This window comes from Aspergillus viridinutans, assembly GCF_018404265.1.
Source record: "Aspergillus viridinutans IFM 47045 DNA, scaffold_10, whole genome shotgun sequence".
Classification (NCBI taxonomy): Eukaryota; Fungi; Ascomycota; class Eurotiomycetes; order Eurotiales; family Aspergillaceae; genus Aspergillus; species Aspergillus viridinutans.
The window spans coordinates 627,013-645,054 of record NW_025091226.1 but is presented as its reverse complement, the minus strand read 5'-3'; the positions used below and the strand labels follow the sequence as shown (position 1 = coordinate 645,054).

General features: G+C 49.5%; 10 protein-coding genes across 10 annotated transcripts; 7 read left to right on the top strand and 3 right to left on the bottom strand.

Moving 5' to 3' along the window:
* Positions 1-154: 154 nt before the first annotated feature.
* Aspvir_001908 (uncharacterized protein) lies at positions 155-733 on the bottom strand (the record flags this gene model as incomplete). The annotated part of the gene is made up of 3 exons (XM_043273514.1): positions 155-241; positions 324-653; positions 719-733. The coding sequence occupies 3 exons, from the start codon at positions 731-733 to the stop codon at positions 155-157; spliced, it is 432 nt and encodes a 143-aa protein (XP_043129449.1).
* A 287-nt stretch (positions 734-1,020) lies between these two features.
* Aspvir_001907 (ferric reductase family protein) lies at positions 1,021-3,193 on the bottom strand (the record flags this gene model as incomplete). The annotated part of the gene is made up of 2 exons (XM_043273513.1): positions 1,021-2,977; positions 3,036-3,193. 2 exons carry the CDS (start codon positions 3,191-3,193, stop codon positions 1,021-1,023), a joined length of 2,115 nt encoding a protein of 704 aa, XP_043129448.1.
* An 824-nt stretch (positions 3,194-4,017) lies between these two features.
* Positions 4,018-4,636, top strand: Aspvir_001906 (copper transporter family protein; the record flags this gene model as incomplete). The annotated part of the gene is made up of 2 exons (XM_043273512.1): positions 4,018-4,460; positions 4,522-4,636. 2 exons carry the CDS (start codon positions 4,018-4,020, stop codon positions 4,634-4,636), a joined length of 558 nt encoding a protein of 185 aa, XP_043129447.1.
* A 1,039-nt stretch (positions 4,637-5,675) lies between these two features.
* Aspvir_001905 (putative GPI anchored protein) lies at positions 5,676-6,455 on the top strand (the record flags this gene model as incomplete). Its single annotated transcript, XM_043273511.1, has 2 exons — positions 5,676-6,092; positions 6,153-6,455. The coding sequence occupies 2 exons, from the start codon at positions 5,676-5,678 to the stop codon at positions 6,453-6,455; spliced, it is 720 nt and encodes a 239-aa protein (XP_043129446.1).
* Positions 6,456-6,814: 359 nt separating this feature from the next.
* On the top strand, positions 6,815-8,244 carry Aspvir_001904 (uncharacterized protein; the record flags this gene model as incomplete). Its single annotated transcript, XM_043273510.1, has 2 exons — positions 6,815-6,845; positions 6,899-8,244. 2 exons carry the CDS (start codon positions 6,815-6,817, stop codon positions 8,242-8,244), a joined length of 1,377 nt encoding a protein of 458 aa, XP_043129445.1.
* A 2,352-nt stretch (positions 8,245-10,596) lies between these two features.
* On the top strand, positions 10,597-11,653 carry Aspvir_001903 (palmitoyl-(protein) hydrolase; the record flags this gene model as incomplete). Its single annotated transcript, XM_043273509.1, has 5 exons — positions 10,597-10,679; positions 10,820-10,910; positions 10,980-11,033; positions 11,101-11,489; positions 11,548-11,653. 5 exons carry the CDS (start codon positions 10,597-10,599, stop codon positions 11,651-11,653), a joined length of 723 nt encoding a protein of 240 aa, XP_043129444.1.
* A 312-nt stretch (positions 11,654-11,965) lies between these two features.
* Aspvir_001902 (uncharacterized protein) lies at positions 11,966-12,804 on the bottom strand (the record flags this gene model as incomplete). The annotated part of the gene is made up of 4 exons (XM_043273508.1): positions 11,966-12,462; positions 12,525-12,605; positions 12,681-12,699; positions 12,763-12,804. 4 exons carry the CDS (start codon positions 12,802-12,804, stop codon positions 11,966-11,968), a joined length of 639 nt encoding a protein of 212 aa, XP_043129443.1.
* A 545-nt stretch (positions 12,805-13,349) lies between these two features.
* Positions 13,350-14,464, top strand: Aspvir_001901 (putative short-chain dehydrogenase/reductase family protein; the record flags this gene model as incomplete). Its single annotated transcript, XM_043273507.1, has 2 exons — positions 13,350-13,533; positions 13,611-14,464. 2 exons carry the CDS (start codon positions 13,350-13,352, stop codon positions 14,462-14,464), a joined length of 1,038 nt encoding a protein of 345 aa, XP_043129442.1.
* A 380-nt stretch (positions 14,465-14,844) lies between these two features.
* On the top strand, positions 14,845-15,726 carry Aspvir_001900 (NAD-dependent epimerase/dehydratase family protein; the record flags this gene model as incomplete). Its single annotated transcript, XM_043273506.1, has 1 exon — positions 14,845-15,726. The coding sequence occupies one exon, from the start codon at positions 14,845-14,847 to the stop codon at positions 15,724-15,726; it is 882 nt and encodes a 293-aa protein (XP_043129441.1).
* Positions 15,727-16,624: 898 nt separating this feature from the next.
* On the top strand, positions 16,625-17,492 carry Aspvir_001899 (nascent polypeptide-associated complex subunit family protein; the record flags this gene model as incomplete). The annotated part of the gene is made up of 3 exons (XM_043273505.1): positions 16,625-16,670; positions 16,995-17,165; positions 17,248-17,492. The coding sequence occupies 3 exons, from the start codon at positions 16,625-16,627 to the stop codon at positions 17,490-17,492; spliced, it is 462 nt and encodes a 153-aa protein (XP_043129440.1).
* Between the last annotated feature and the right edge of the window lie 550 nt (positions 17,493-18,042).

Genomic DNA, 18,042 nt, shown 5'->3' with positions numbered 1-18,042 from the left:
GCCTGGGATACATGGGGCTGGAGTTGTGCGTGTATTGATTATTGCGTGTATGATACATAGAAAGTCGGTATGCGTATGCTTAGGAGTCAGGTTGAAAACAATAGTCTATTTTTTCATCTTTTCTTGTCAGACTTTCAGATAATGCCGCCCGAGCTTAATCCACGTCCAGCTGATGCACCATCTTGAGGATCTCCGATTCATTATCTCCGACAACCGCCTTCCCGTGATTCCAGTCAACAGTCTACGTAGCGCAGTCCATTATTAGTTATCCGACCACGCTCGGAGAATGAAAAGGAAAAAAGGGAAAGGGAAAAAGAACATACCACCGGCCTCACAAACTTCCCCTGATCCTTCTTAAACAACTCCAACGCATCCTTCGCATCCTTGGCCCCCTGCACCAGATCCGACGGCTTCACGCCCCCGCCCACATAGTCGAGGATACTCCGCAGCTGGTCCGCCGTCGGCGGCGCGGTCGTCACTTCGAGCTGGAACTCGCCCCGCTGCCGCTTCGCGTGCTCGATGTAGTCGCTTGCTTGGTCCTCTGTTGCGGTTTCGGAGGCGACGGCCGAGGCTTGTCTGAGGATATTGTGGACGCGTTGGGAGGAGGCGAGGGCGGGGCTGTGGAAGAGGGTTATGGGGTCAAGGGATTTGGGCTGGTTTGTTTGTTAGTTAGTTGGTTGTGGTTTGTTCCTGAGATGGGAGTGAGAGGGGTACGTACGAAGCGGAAGACCATTTTGGAATTGGTTCTGGGTTGGACTGGATTGATGAGGTGTTGGGTTGTGGGTTGTGTTGTATATTGTGGTGGGTGTGTTTGATGGATGGTAGAGGTGAGGTGAGGTGTGCTAGATTTGGAGGGTGGTGGTGATGTGATTACGTCATGGGCGTGGTCATAGCTTCTGATACGGGTACGTCTCAAGGTACAGGGCCAGCAGTATTACCAGGATGGGTTTAATTGAAGACAATATCTACAGTATATATATTTACGGACTTCGTCAATCATGGATACGAACATGAACAAGGTTACCAGCCGAATGTTTCGACGTGGAGGTAGATCCCCTGGGCGCCAGTCCCCTTGTGGACCGCCCGTTCGTCGCTGAGATACACCACGCTGCGGCGGACGTCATCCGAGAGTCCCTCTGGTCCACATACGACGACGGCGCTCTCGCCTTCTGCTTTTTCGAGGACCTTGCGGATGATGGTGCGTGGCTGCGGTCGGCCGGATAGGAGGTTGAGGTGGTGGGATTGCGCGGGTTCTGGTTGCGCTGATGCTTCGGTTTGAAGCTTTTCGTCGCCGTCGGCTGCAGCCGTTGGGGTTGGCTCCGAGGGTTGTGATGCCGGAGCGTTTCCGGAACAGGTGCATCTGTGTTCGGTGATTTCGTCCTCGTCTTCTACCGCAGCTGTGCAGCAGCAGCCTCCGCCGGGTAGGCAGCCGCTTGTGGTCGCGGGGTCTTGTCCGCTTGAGCTTGACGCGGAGACGGAATGGACGGAGATGGGGTTGTTCTTTTCGGAGAATTCCTCTTTGCGGGGTTCAATGGCCTTCGGGGCTTCGGCCGGAGGGGATGGTGGCTGTAGACAGGCGGTTTTCGGTGGCTGCTGCTCCAGCTTCTCATCGCAAGTGATATAGATACTCAGTTCCAGTTCTCTGATCATATCAGGCTGGGCGCGTCGGCATTCGTCGACGTCGGATAATACGGACTGGATCTGAGACTCAAACCAGCTGAGTTGGGCGCGGGACTTGATGACCCACACGAAGCGAATTCGCTTGGTGGCGGCAAGGCGACGCGTAGAGTTTCCTAGACATTCTGTTTTCCACCCTGCAACGATGTCTCGCAATAGTGGAATGGTAAAAGTGGCCCCCATGCCGCCTGCGAGGAGAACGACGCTGTCAAATTGCCTCAGGGGTCGGATTGTGCCGTATGGACCGTCGATAAACACCGTACGAGGTCGCTGGGCAGGTGAAGGCTCTCCGGACCCGAGGGCGAGATGGTGCTTCGAGGCGTAATGGAAGAACCGCCTTGTACCACCCTTTTCGGCTCGCACTAAGAATTCCATCTTGCCGTCGTCCGAAATCGAAGCAACGGTGAACGGGTGACTCTGTAGAGGCACGATGGAGTGGCAAGTGAGAAACGCATGCTGTCCGGGCTTCCACCGAACACCTGGGTTCTCGACTGTAATTCGCGTGACGTTGCCAGGTAATGGAGTGAAAGTTGCAACGTTCGCCCAGAGAGAACGTCGATTTGATTTCGACGCATGGAAGATCGATAGGTTGGCATAAGTTGCCCACGCATACCGAGCAACCCGATCAAACACCAGAAATCCTATGGAAATCCATACCCAAGCCTTGACCTCTGCCGGCGCATGAAGCCAGACTGCAGCAAGGAACCCAGCGAACGTTACCAGATGCTGCAAGACGAACACCTCGTAGCTCAGTCTTCGAATGGGCGCCGCTGATGAGATGACGATGAATGTCAAAATGCACCATGCAGCAAATCCGCGTTGTGTCAGCACGTCGTTCCGCAGCTGATAAGTGATGTAGTCATATCGGGCCCAGTTTCGGAACCAAAAGCCCATGTGAATGGTCACAGTCAACCATAGAGTCCTAGAAATCCAACGGTGGAACCAGTTCAGGCGCTCATAGCTCAACCCCACAAACAATCCAATGATATTTTGTCTTCCCGCCAGCAGAAAGATCAATGGCAGCTGGGCAATGGCGACAAAGCCGGTTCGGTAGCCGACGTCTTCCCATTTCCATTTATTCGTCGTATCCAATTTGTAAAAGCAAAAAACGAGGACCACTGCGAGGTTGGCCAGGATGATGGCTATCGGTCCCAGAGGAGCAAAGTGTAACGATCGACCGCGAATCGTTATGGGAGGCAAGGTCGCGTAGCTCGCTTCACGAACCACAGCTGTTAATGTGGCGTAGGAGCTGAAAAAGAGCGATTTCGGCTTGGACGGTGTGAGAGTCGAATCGCGTAATCTGTGTCGAATTGAGCAACCGGGTTTCTCAAAGCTCTTGAATGGACTCTGCAACCCACCTTTGGTATGCTAAGAAGCGATTAAGTACGTTGGCAACAGTTCCAGCAGCAATAGCACTACCGACAACGGCCCAGTACATCCGCTGAAGGTAGAACACGTCCGGCACCCCATCGCCCATGGACATATGGCCCATGCCACTCATCGACATGCCATCCATGGCTGCGGTGTCGAAGAGCTCAGATAGTTTACGGAAGCAAGGGGGTCGATATGCGCTGTGCGACGAAAGATTTCCTATCCTGAATCGAAACGGCTGGCTGTGCGCTTCTCATTGCAACTCTAAAACGCGGCGGTGGTTGTATTCAGTATGACAGCGAACATGGACGAGGTTGTACTGCTTGATCTGTCCGTAGTTCGTCGTACAGATTAATCTGATCTGATCCCGAGAGTCTCAAAGCTCGATTATCAGTTCTTGATCATCAGTTTTCCAAGACCGCCATCACAAGCATGACAGCGACAGGAAGCGTTCAAGGTGAGAGTGTAAAGAATGCGTGGCGGCGTAGCATTCTTACTACGAATGGAGCCAAGCGATAAACTCGGGAAAATGTCTAACATTAATCATAGATAATCAATTAGAAGCAGTTGCCCACTAATAATCTGCTCATCTCGGGCAATCTAGATCTGAAGACGTTGCGGAACAGCCAAAATACCCAATGCTGATTGGGTGTAGGCCTCAAAAATGTGCTCAACCCGCCCACTCACACCATTTCTAAAAGCACAGAAACATGTTCAGAGTCTCAGACATCCCCGCCGCCCGGAAGGGGGCCGGATCCATTCCAGAATTGATGGCTTTAAACTTACTGTGCTCGCATCGTTTTCGTCAATCATGTCATTACTCGTTGTTGTCCAGTTTCCATCTTCCCAAGTCCATAACCACGTCTGCAGTACGATCCTCGGGTACGGGGATTGACCAGCAAACTTATCGCCCTGGTCATTTCGCAAGCATTCTATTAGAACAATAATACATAGACAGCAGACAAGAACATGGACCACTCGAGCCATTCGAGCATGTCTTCCTCTTCATCAATGACCATGACTATGGTCTTCACCAACAGTCATGACACTCCGTTGTTCTCCACGGCATGGACACCGTCTTCTAGCGGTGCTTATGCAGGCACCTGCATCTTCCTCATCATCCTGGCCATCATCAATCGCTGCTTAGTCGCTTTCAAAGCCTCCATGGAGCACTACTGGTTTGCGACTCATCTCAATCGCCGTTACATCGCCATAGCGGGAAAAACATCTGAAGCCGGTCGTATCGACGCAGACCCTGACGCGAAGGTCGCTTCTCTGGTAACTGCTCAAGGTGTGGAAGAGTCAGTAAAGGTCGTGCGACGAGTTTCGCGAGAGCCTATCCCCTGGAGGTTCAGTGTCGACCTTCCACGGGCAGCTATCTTCTTGTGTATCACAGGCGTGTCCTACCTGCTGTATGTTTGATGCGCGCTCCCTTTCTGTCCTTGCGTGACCCCTAGCTAACTTTACTTCCAGCATGTTAGCCGTGATGACAATGAATGTGGGCTATTTCTGCTCCATTCTTGCTGGTGCTTTCCTCGGAGAGCTGGCGGTGGGACGGTACATCCAATGGAACGAACACGATCACTAGAATGATATGAATGTGTTTAAAAATGTCAGTTCTGGATTTAGCAACGGCGTCATGGAGTTCAACGACAACATATTACGGCATTATCAGCATTGGGTTAAACCTCGATATAATCTCTTGCTTTAAATCTCACACCCACTACTATTTACCACTCAGACAATGGAATACACCAACCACTTCGCTTCTTGAGGTGATGTGTCACACGTGTCTCCATCTATGCAAAACAGAGACCTTGAAACCAAATTCAATGATGCTTCCGCATTCCAGCTACCCTCAACGCCCTCGCTTTTATATAGCCGCTTGTTAGGCTCGCTACGGGAGTGCTATCCATCTTTACTGACATCCAGCTGTATTGTGCTCACTGTATACCCCTTGCAATTCTGTCCGCAAAAAATAAAATCTGGGCGATGGCAACTTCGCACGTTCCCAAACAATCTCCAACCCCAAGTCGTTGGCTTGACGGGTTTCGGCGGGTGTAACCTGAGTATCGACAGTCATTGKCCAATTCAATTTAGCCGGCGCGCAGGGTCCGGGCGCTAACCCTGATAAGGTTAAATAATTTGCTCATTTCTGCTCAGACCGTAACACGCCAAAAGATTCATGTGGGGCTGCTACTGTCCCAGATAGAGGCAGCTGGGAAGCTATCCTTATTGATAATTCTGTGGTAGAACCAAAGAAACGGAAATTATCACTGAATCATAGAGGTCGAGTACATTAGATGAACCGAGCAACTGTCTGTCGAAAATCGGGGCTAGACTGGGTACTAATACAGAGAGATACTCCTTGTGGAAATGGAGGCTTGACCTTGAAGCTTCGCAGTTTCCGTACAATAACTGAATCATTCGTGCTACCTTGTATATAAAGAGTAACCGGGTATCCTAGTGACACTGACAGCTCCTACAATTACACCATCGTTTAACCGTATTCACTTCTAGGGAGACATCAAAATCCTCCTTCCTCCCCTTTCCAATTCCCTCTTCCCTAAGACTTCAACTATCACCTCATCATCCTCATACCCTGAATAATCAACATCAGAAGCACAATGAAGTTCTCTCCTGCTTACCTGCTTTCCTTCGCGCCAATTGTCGCCGCTCACTTTACACTCCAATATCCCACGAGTCGCGGCTTCGATGAGGACACAATGCCTAACTTTCCCTGCGGTGGCATGGCCCAATCCTCCAACAGGACTCAGGTGTCTATTTCCTCGGGCTCCTTCCCTGTTGCCTTGAGGATGGGTCACGATGAGACTGCTGTTGAGGTCCTCTTGGCTCTTGGAAACGACCCCGGCACCAATTTCAACATCACTCTCCATCCCACTTTCCGTATTGAAGGACTGGGCGAATTCTGTCTGCCTCATGTCGTGTTTGATGAGTCTGTACTGGGCACAAACATCACCGACGGCATGAACGCAACTCTGCAAGTGCAGAGCAATGGTGATCCCAGCGGAGGTCTCTACGCTGTATGTTGATTGTCCATGACCTAAGTGAACACTAAGAAGCAGCAGACTGACAACCTCTAGTGCGCCGACATCCAGTTCTCTTCGACCGCACAGTATGAAGAACCCTCGTCGTGCACGAACAACACTGGCATTTCCGCTATTGCATTCACCGGTGCCGCTGCCCAGCGCAATGCCAACGAGTCCACTGCCGATGGTCAAGCCCAGAGCGGCAGCTCCGGTTCCAGCTCCAGCTCCGGCTCCGGCTCCTCGGCTACCCAAACTTCGAGTACCACTGCATCCTCCACTGCTGGCGCTGTCGCTCTGGAGACAGCTGCCTGGGGAATCCTGGGTGCGGCCGTTGTTGGTGGCCTTGCCGTTCTGTAGATGATTGGTCCATACATTATGAAATGATTTATGCGTCTCAATGGAATTTGTGATAGTGACAGGTGAAGATGAATTGATGATACTGCATGCCCAACTGTACCATATGCGCGCTTATTTCTCGAACCAACAAATGACATAGCGAAGGACTTATTATGATATAGGTTTTAGGATAATCTTCTGCTGAAATTTGGCTCTGTCGTGAGCCTACGGTAGTAAAAGTCACGTGTTACTGTCTAGGCTGCAAAGAGTATCGTATCCAGCTCTTGCGTTCAGAAACTCATGCAACTAGAAAATTGCCGAGTAACCAAGAAACTGTCGAGAGGTATAAATTTACACAATTTTGCTGTGTTAATTCGAATATGGACCAATTTGAGAGGCTGCGTGCAGTTGGTGAGCAAGCATCTTGCTTCTATTTGTTGCCCCCCGAAGCTGATTATCCTCAGGTCTGTTAGAGAGGTACTCCACAACGAGACACCATCTCAAATTTTACTTGAATGTGTCTGTTGCGGCTACTTACACTCTTCCGGAAACTTACAATTCCCCTGTGAAGGACTATATATACACAGCCTGTGGAAGACTCATTGGCCAACATCCAATTCTATCTGCTATCCCCGTGGGCGAAGACACCAAGGAACCTTACTTTGCGCGTCTTCCGGAGATTGATTTGGAGAAATCAGTCTCGTTTGAGAAGCGCTCCCATGATTTTCCAGAAGCAGATGAGCCAGACACTGAGTTAGAGGCGCTTCTGACTGCGCAGCATAACACGCCTTTTACATCACCATTACCTTACTGGAGACTCTGTGTGTTGACCGATGCTACAAACGAACAACGGTTCACGGCTGCTTTTGTATACCACCATGGCATTGGTGATGGAACATCTGGCAAAGCCTTCCACAAAACGTTCCTCCAGGCATTGCATGAAACCGCCGCATCAGTGGCCCCCGAAGAAGTCAAAACAGTCATAGCTCCACCTCAGGTACCGCTGCTGCCAAATTCCGAGGCAGTTCATCCACACCCGCTGTCCATTTTCTACCTTGCTACCACTTTGTTCAAGGAGAAAGTCTGGTCATGGGCCGATCCTGGGCTCTGGACCGGCTCAGAGATCATCGTACCCCTGGAGACCCAAGTGCGTCATATCGTCTTCCCGGAACATGTCACTTCATCCCTGAAGGACCGCTGTCGTCAGAACAACACCACCATCACCGCAGTGTTGGAAACCGCCATTGCTCGCTCGCTTTTCGCTCGTCTCCCCGTAAAGTTCACAAGCGTCAAGTGCACTGGTGCTATGTCAACGCGGAGGTGGCTGCCTGACATCATCACGGATGATTCAATGGGCGTCTGGGTCCAGGATTTTGAGGACACATTCTCCCGCAATAAAGTTACAAGTGACGGCTTCCCATGGGAAGAGGCAAGACGCGCGCGGCAAACCATTGAGAATGTCCTGAGTTTGAAGGGGGGAAACGCCAATCCCAACCTTCTCAAATACGTGGATAACATTCACGAAGACCTCTTCCTGTCTAAGGTTGGCAAGGCAAGGAAAAGCAGCTTTGAGGTTTCTAACGTTGGTGTTCTGGCTGCGGATCAAGACCCCAGCAAACCGCGGATTGGAAGAACGGTCTTCTCTCAGAGTGCAAGTGTCACTGGGAATGCGTTTGAGGTTTCTGTTATCACGGGCGGTGATCGGTGTATGGTGTTGGCTTTTACATGGCAAACCCATGTTGTAGAGTTGGATTTGATGTCTGCTGTCATTGACTCGATCAGGATAGAGCTGTTCAACCTTTGTTCTTAATTATTCATTTGCCTCGTGCGCCGGTATACTCTAAGGTAATGTCTCGCTCAATGTAGTAGATTCCTTTACTTTCCCCTCCTACATCGTACTCCATAGACAAAGGAAGCTGCGAAATAGTTTGTGGATTTCAACGAAGCAGTTTTAATTAGCAAGGGTGTACCTAAAATAGCGAAGGACACAACAGGATAATAAAATCTGCATTGCCCAAGAACTAGTGTTGGTTGATAGGCCAGTCCCACCGATCTTGTCGAGCCCTAAGTGACACAATGGCCGGTCAATGGATATCTTTGACTTGGTGTTTCCTTTCAGTAACTTACCATAAAAGTAACTGCTGTAAGTCTCGAAGACGAACCGGCATTGCTTAGACCATACAAAGTCCGCCGGCCAGTCAGCGCTACCCAGTACCCAACTGACATCCACAACTACTACATTAGCCTGCAGGGGGGACACTTCTGCGCGAGTACAGCAGAAACATTTGTAAGATTTTAGACGAATCTGTAACAACTCCAGAATCTCCCAATGAGGGCATGCAGGAATAGGGCCATCTCTCAGTCGTAAACGGTGGAATTGCGCTTGTATGTGATATCGAGACTGCACTACTAGCCTATCGGACTCCCCAAGAAACAATATGGCCTGGAGTTTGGCCTGAAAGCGGGCACTAATCGAGACCATACAACTGTGCAACAGGCATGGCTTTCCCTGCTCGTTGACACCGAAGTGGAACAAGCTCCAACGGTCCGGCTTGACGATTGCGTCGTCGGGTGCTCGTCGCAATTTCAAGAGTTTCACAATTCGTGCTCGATCACGAAATGCGAGCGACAGGCAGGGACACAAATCGACAATACCGGCGTAGGTCATGCATCGTCTTTGCAGAGGAGGCCTTCTGAGTGAAGATATTGGAAATTCCTTGCGTGGATGTAGCCTTAGACAGGCGCCGCATAGTCTCCAGCGGGCGTCTTCGAGCCGTAGGAGGAACTGATTCCGTGGTATATCCGGCTTGTTTAGACACAGGCGAGGAACTTTGATGTGCAGGGGTCGCGGAAAGCGGAATTCCTTGCGCTCCAAGACAGAACCGAAGAGGTTGAAAAATAGCTTGCAACTCAGGGATAGGCAAGCTTGATCGACTGGCTGAAGGAGCTCGAAGATGTCGCGGAGAAGGCACTCAGGTAAATAAAATAGCGGAGGCTCCTTTCGTACTACACTAATGTAGGGCAGCAACGACGTGAGTTTGTTGAGATTTTTACAAAGTCTCTGGCAAAGGGAGTACTGGTGATGATGCCGTTCTTCGCCCTTTTCAGACACTGCAGACATGTTATGGGAATTGATTGTGGGAATGTTAGTTATGGGGTTTGTTAGCAACTTGTTTCACTGTACTAGGATAGAATCAGAATATGCCATAATTGAAATCTCAGCTGAGGTTAGTTTGACTGTTTTCTTCTTGAGAGGTCCCGTTGATAAGGGACGTTCTATGGATCTTCTGCTGATACACGACTCATGATGAACAAATCAGTCCCTTGAAGCTGTCCCTGGGAACGTCGAAACGGTTACTGCTGGATTGAACCACAATCCCGTTCAGCACCATTCCAAGGCTGTGGACACATCACTCATATATGACAAACCCATTGATAAATCTCGAAAGTGGAGAGCATAAGCTTAAAATGCTGTCAATCATGCTATCAAGTGTGCCTGCGATGATTGATATCAACAGTGTCTTCGAGCTGACGTATAAGTACCTATGGAGTAACGTAATTCCCGGGTGAACCGCCATCCCGGGCGAGCCGCCACCTTCTGTATCCCATATAAAATGGCACTTTTCAAGGCTTAGATATCTCAACACCCAAATATCTACAGGGGGCCAAATTTAGGTGTATGGTATAGTATAGTCATATACTTATAATCTATGGCCTCCTAGCATATGTATACGTTCAGCTAACATAAAATACGCCTGTAATTTTGGTAATTTTAACTTCTAAATATTAAGAGAGAGGAACAACATTTTAGCATCCTAAGAAAGAGTATTCATATACTTTAAACTATAAATATTCTAAATATCTTACTTTGATAATAGCATAAGTAGCTGTGGTTGAGATATCTAAGCCTTGAAAAGTGCCATTTTATATGGGATACAGAAGGTGGCGGCTCGCCCGGGATGGCGGTTCACCCGGGAATTACGTTATAGGGCGGTGAAGCGCCGTGCAACATCGGCGGCAGAATCGCGGGGTTTATTGTGCCTGAGGGATTGAGTTGCAAGTTGCAACTCCATCCTTACATCTTTCTCACTCTCTACTTCTGTGCTTATCAGTATTGTCCGGACTTCTATTGCGGTCTTGCCATAATTTTATTACTCCCAGAATGGCACCGCGCGCACCGTACATTGTGCCGGCGCTCAAGAAGCACACGGCGACAGTCATCATGGCCCATGGACTGGGCGACAGGTTAGCTGCTTGCTGTGGTATTAAGCCATTGACTCTTGACTGACTTCTACTGCCTGTTCTCTTAGTGGCGCAGGATGGTAAGATTCTCTTTTCGAGGAGGTTTTGTCGGAGTAGTCTAGTTGACTCGTGTTATCGCGAAGGATGTCTCTTGCTCAGAACTGGCGTCGCCGCGGCATGTTCGATGAGGTGGCTTTCATCTTCCCAAATGCGCCTATGATCCCAATCACAGTGGTATGCTGAGATGATTCCCGTGTCATACAACTATTTACGGAGTCGCGATTAATTGTTTTGTTAAATCAGAACTTTGGAATGACGATGCCTGGATGGCACGACTTGACGAAGCTTGGGCGCGAGGTGAGATACCCTTGCTTACTTTGCCATTGAAGATGAGATCTATTTGCTAACATATTTATCGCAATAGCTCGATTATGAATCAGCCATTCGGCACCAGGACGAGCCGGGTATCCTTCGATCTCGCGAATACTTCAACACTCTGATCAAGGAACAGATTGATAAGGGCATCAAGCCTTCACGGATCGTTCTGGGTGGCTTCTCCCAAGGAGCTGCCATATCTGTCTTTACTGGTATTACTTGCAAAGAAAAGCTTGGTGGTGTCTTCGGTCTGTCCAGTTATCTCGTTCTCAGTGACAAGATCAAGAATTACATTCCGGAAGATTGGCCGAACAAGAAGACTCCTTTCTTCCTCGCTCATGGCTTGGAAGATGAAGTTGTGCTGTTCGAATTCGGTGATTTGTCGGCGAAAAAGATGAAAGAGATCGGCTTGGAGGATGTCACTTTCAAGTCTTATCCGTGAGTTCTCCGCATATCCGCCGCTGTAGATTGTTCTTTGCTTATTTCTCTTTTTCAGTGACTTGGGCCACTCCGCCGACCCAGTAGAGATTGAGGACCTGGCGCGATTCCTTCAGAAGGTTATCCCTCCAGAGGACGACGGGCAGGCTTCTGCGGGATTATGACTTGATGACCATATCCAGACTCAGGCTTTAGCAGGAACACATCTGAAAAGTCATATCTTCGGTGCCTTGAGTTTACTGCTTGCAATCCTATTGATGATATTTAGCGCAAGAGATAGAAATATACGAGCTGTTTCTAATAAGCAGCGATGAACATCGGCATCCTGTGATCGAGTGACACATTCGAATGCAATGGCATAGTACTAGAACTGGCTGCACTGGACTAGGTCACAGAAATTGTCACCTTTCGCGACTCTATCATGATCATGGTCTATCAATTGTGCGTCCAAACCGCCACAAGCCACGCCAAATTACCTACTCGTTATTCAATGCCCGCTCGATGGATTTCTCAATGGCGGACACCATGGCAGTAGTGTTCGCCTGGTCAAACGGGATATGATGCTTTGAACCATGGTCGTAAAAAACGGCCTTAGATGGGTCGCACATACCGTACAGATGCATACTTCCCTTGTAATACGGATCTTGCTTACCCACGATGTGCGTCGTTGGGATTGTGATGGGGTATTTCCCGTCCTCGGCAACAAGCTCTTTAAGCCCAGAGCTTTCGTAGGGTGTCGCACCGCAGATGAACACGGCGACCTTGAAGAGAGGTTTCGAATCGGTTTTGGCAAGGTTGGCTATAAGGGCACATGCGAGCGCAGCACCCTGAGAGAAGCCCATCACACCATCAAAGGGGCCTTGCTTCTCGATGATGTCGAGTGTGTACTCGAATGCCCGGACAAGATCTTCGCCGGGGTAAACATCGCGGGGGTAGTGGCTGTAGAACGGGCCGTCTAGAACGCCTTCGATTTCTGTGACTTGGGTTAGAGGACTAGAGTTGCGGCAGATTGAAACTCGTGTCATGTCTACGGACCGGCTTCAGGCTTGGAGGTCACTCGTCCATTGACGAATACAAACTTGTGGCCCTTATTTTCCAGCTCTTGGGTGATTCCGCCTGTGCTTGATTGTTACTGCATGGATCGATGATACCGGCAATTCCGGGAATAGACTTTGGGCGTGGTTCAAATACCTGACTGAATCTCGAAGATCTATCCTCGACAGTCAGCCTCCTATTTCTACCATTTGCACATTCCAGATGCGATATAACATACTTCAGCGCTTGTCCCCGCGCCGTGTAGACAAAGAAAGCGCATCTTCTGCCTTTTTCCAAGCAAATTGGTGTTGACCCAAGGCTAGGAGGACTAGAAGTTTAGGATGATCTGTCTTGTTACGCGTATGCGGTAGAGGACAAGGAGTGTGAGCTGGCTGCAGCAAGGAGATGACTGGTTTCTATATGCAAGACTCTCATGGCCCCCATTTTGACTTACGCCGAAACTAGGTACCTAACAAACTTACGGGTCCTCCAGCGTCGCCATATGCAGTCTGATGCTTGTGCGTCTAACAGCCCATCAAAGGACTTTCTCATAGGTGTAACTGTATAACTGATCAGCTGTTTACATAGTAGGCTGGTAGCATCACTAGTTCAAACTGTTCAGTATCCCTTGTTCTTAGTCAACACTTGTGCCATGGGAGACAAGCCTCGGTCGCCGATCCAGAAACTCTGTCCGCATACCTGAACCACGGTGGCTTCAAAGCACCTTTTATCTTATCATGGACAACTGCAAACAATTCTCGCGAAAGGAAAACGTCGAGCATCTTTGGGATAATTTTGGCTAGGCTGATATCTTTATTCTGCAATATGCCCCTTAGCGACTTTGCTTTCGCTGCCTCCTTCGCATCCCATGCTATCCTTCACCCGCTGGATTTCTACTCAAGCGTCGGCCCTACATTGAATGAATCGACTTTCGGTCTTTTGGGCGCGTCTTTTGACCCGAAACGCGATATCATCGATCTCTCCGGCAAGGTGATCTTTGTTACTGGAGGTAACCTTCAAGACCGTGTCCTTCAAGGGTCCCCGTATGGTTGCCATGATTTGCTGATTCCGTGTCCCCTTTGATAGGGAACATTGGCCTTGGAAAAGAAACAATCCTTCAGCTCGCGCACCATCGTCCATCCCGCATATATCTGGGTGCGCGCAATGCGACAAAAGCTCGCGATGCCATCGCCGACATTCAGGAGCAGCTTTCAACCCCAGCGGATATCAGGCATATTCCTCTCGACCTAGCATCTTTTGCTTCGGTTCGCAGCGCTGCTGAGAAATTTACCTCGGAATGCGATCGCCTGGACATCCTGATATTAAACGCTGGTACCATGGGCAACCCGCCAACAACCACAGAAGAAGGATTTGAAGTGCAATTTGGAACAAACCATATCGGTCACTTTCTGCTCACGAAATTGCTGCTTCCAGTATTGCAAAAGACTGCTGCCAGCCCTTCCTCAACCGACGTGAGGGTCGTAACTCTGTCCTCTTTGGCCAACTGCGTCGCTCCGTCGTACGATGTCATGACATCCTCGGATGCGCTGTTGGCTGCTAGTACTTGGACACGCTATGCCGCTTCAAAGGCTGCCAATATTCTATTCGCGTCTGAGCTTGCTCGCCGGTGCCCGGAGATCCTCTCTGTCTCCATTCATCCTGGTGCCGTGACCAGCAACTTGTACGAGCATGCGAAGGCGTCGGGTCCCGTCTCGAAATGCGGCGTTGCTGCTCTCTCACTTTTCTTTCGGTCAGTACGTTCAGGCGCTCTAAACCAGCTATGGGCTGCTGGGGTCAAGAGGGAGCTTTTGACCAATGGAGCATACTACCTTCCGATCGGGGTTCATGCTAAGAACAACAAATATTCCACGGATGCGGACATGGCAAAGAGACTGTGGGAATGGACAGAGGCTCAGATCTCTGAAAAATCTGCATCTTGAACCTCTTTCAGGCATTTTCCTAATTGACCATCCATATATACGTGTGCTCTATATTTTACACTATATATGCTCGATCTTTTCCCTCGAAGGCTTCTCCAGGTGTTTCGCTCCTCCTCACTTGAATACTGATCCAAATCATTATATCTAGTTCGGTTATCATCTCAGTCTTTTGAATATGATTAAGCTCACTCTACAGATGGAAATATGCTTTGCCGGTCTATCAGCTCTGGATCCACGACCTCGCGCGGGGAAGCGGGGAATATGCCCCTGAGGACCTGGCTATCTCCACAAACCTGGTCGCTTCAAAGAACTTGTCTCTAGTCAAGAGCCGTTAATGCTATGTCGAACCATCCTTTCTCTTGATAGCTTAATTATTGATCATGGGTCTTCGAGTAATTATCACCGGAGGTTCTGGTAAAGCCGGCCAACATGTGATCGCAGAGCTCCTTAAAGCCGGACATACAATCTTGAATTTGGACCTGCTTCCTTGCCCAAATGATAAAGTCTACACACTCAAAACTGACCTGACACAGTCAGGTGAGGTCTTCAGTGCCATGTCTGGGCAATTTGCCTTGAGTGAACCGTTTCCACCGGGGCTTCCTCCGACCCCAGATGCGGTCATTCATCTCGCAGGCTACTCACGCAACATGCTCGCACCTGATGACGAGACCTTCCGGACAAACACGGTCTCCACATACAATGTGATCGAGGCTGCCTGTAAACTAGGGATCAGGAAGATCATTATTGCTAGCAGTGTCACGGTGTACGGCGTGTCTTTCGCACTGGGTGACACAGATTATCCGTCTTTCCCGGTAGATGAAGAAGTCGATGCGAATCCAACCGATACGTACGCGATTGCCAAAGTTTGCGGCGAGCGAGTTGCAAGGGGTTTCGCGGGTCGGTTTGGTGCCGATATTTATGTCTTTCGGATTGGGCGGGTGATTGCACATGAAGAATACGAACCTGCGAAATGGAAGGTCCATGGTTGGTCTTATACGGACGCTCGTGACCTAGGTCGGATGTGCGACTTGGGCCTTCGGAAGTCAGGACTTGGGTTTCAGGTCTTCAACGCAACGAATGATACCATCACAAGCACGACCCCGACAGAGGAGTTTCTCAGGCAGCAATGTCCCAATGTCCCATTTACAAGACAGATGGAGGAGTTCGAGGCTCCATTGACCAATGCCAAGATCAAATCAGTCCTGGGATTCCAGGAAGAACACCCGTGGCGCAACTATTTTCCTTTCAAGGCAAAGAAATAAATGCATCAGTGAAGTGATAGGCTTAAAGTCAATGGGATACTCGCTGCGCTTGATATGCAATATATGTGATCAACATTTCATGATCAGGGCCGGGCGTCTGCCAGGTAACTCGTGAGATTACCGGATTCGTAAGTGATGCCGCTTGTGAGGAGTTTGGGGCCTACTTTCACTCTACGGCAAGACAACATCTATGACAGGCACAAACTCGTTCCTCTCTTCAGCCCATAGACAATATGAACGATTTCACCATTTAGTCAATTACGATCTTTAGCTAGGATTAAGCCAGAAGTCTCATGCGACACCGAGTCTTGTCATAGTTGGGCCTTGAGATCATTTAGGGTTTAGCCGAGAAGCCTCTCAATTCTCCCGAGAGCCAAACCCACAACCCAACAAAAGCAACCTAAGAAGAGATGTTGATGATGATATTGTAGAATGATGGTTCAGAATATTGAAAATCGTAGCAGTATAATGGAAATTCATCTGTAAGCTTGTAGAGTAAATCCTCAGAAGCCGTCCGACGCAACGAATTAGCGAGCTCGACTCCCCACACAAACCACAACTGGAACTTTCGTGCTCGGGGAGCCGAGATGCGCATCATCAGCAACTTCAACCTCCTCCCACCAAACACCACCTCAGTCACGGTAAGTCAATCCAAACCTCATCTCAGCCCTCGTCCTTCGATCACCATTTCGACGGTGTTTTCATCAGTCTCCCCTTGACCCGGTACCGCAACCTTGAACCCCTCCCGCTTGATCCTACCTCGATCCCCACCACCAGCAGAATTGCAGCCGCACATTTTGTCCCTACCGAGTTCCACAGATCTGGATTATTGACGTCTTCTTTCTAACCATCGCGCCAGATTTAGGTTCTCTACGAACACACATAAATTACCGTCAAAATGGATCAAGCAAAGCTGGCTAGGATGCAGGCGAGCGTGCGGATTGGTACGTTTTGTTCTTTCCTTTGGATTTTCGAGGTGCTGGTGTCCGACTCGGTGGTTTTTGCGGACGGCTCGAGAAGAAGCATTTAGAGCTTCGAGGTGCACCATTTGGGCAATGTGATGTCGCGACTCTCTCAGGTCGACGGGAAAGCAATTTGGGTCCGCAACTGACAGTTAACATTTAATTTCTTCTTCTAGGGTACGTATAATACTTTCATCTCATCTCTCCGTTCTCGATTCACGATCACGGCAACACTGAGAAGCCCTTTAAAAAGCGACTTCATCCACAATTGACAATACAAAACTGCGACTAATTTCATCGACAGAGGAAAGGGTACTCCCCGCCGCAAGGTCAAGAAGGTCCACAAGTCCTCCGGTGCCGACGACAAGAAGCTCCAGACCACCCTGAAGAAGATGAACGTCCAGCCCATCCAGGCCATCGAGGAGGTCAACATGTTCAAGGAGGACGGAAACGTCATCCACTTCGCCGCCCCCAAGGGTGAGTACCTGGACTCCGACTTCCAGCTTCCATTTCCACCACCCAGCTCGAAAGGAGAAAACTGACCAGTAACGGAAAATAGTCCACGCCTCCGTCCCCTCCAACACCTTCGCCCTCTACGGTAACGGCGAGGAGAAGGAGCTCACCGAGCTCGTCCCCGGTATCCTCAACCAGCTTGGCCCCGACAGCCTCGCCTCCCTGCGCAAGCTCGCCGAGAGCTACCAGAACATGCAGAAGCAGGCCGGTGCCGAGGGCAAGAAGGATGAGGATGAGGACGATATCCCTGACCTGGTTGAGGGCGAGAACTTCGAGAGCAATGTTGAGTAAATCTCATTTTGATCTAAAAATTGAAGAGACAGAGAGAACCTAAAGACATGATTGCATGCCATGCCTAATTTGATACACAACTCGACCTTGATCTCCAAAAAAATAGGACCGGACTTTTACCCTCATATGTGTGCTTTTGCCTCCTTTGCGATGACCAATGCCAATCCTCCTCGGGGTAGGGAACGGCGTTGGGCTGCGGTAGAAGACAGGAATGAGATTATGGATTGAGAATCGGTTGTCCACCGCCTGAACACAGATGGTGCTCGTATCCTTCGGAGAGATAGGTCGGAGTGTCAACCGCCGAGATTCATTACTATGTAGGCTACCGAGTCAAGTTGGGGTACAGCTGCTGCATGTCGGCAAATTTGCTGCATGATCTAGGTGGACCGTAGTTTGATTTGCATCTGTAGTGTAGATTCGGTGATGTCGATTATGAGATGTTCTATTCATCTCTAACAGCTACCCTTAGTCCTCTCCATACATTACCAATGTATCATTACGATAAAACGCGGATACGATAATGAAATGACATGTAGTGGGCTGGTATGAC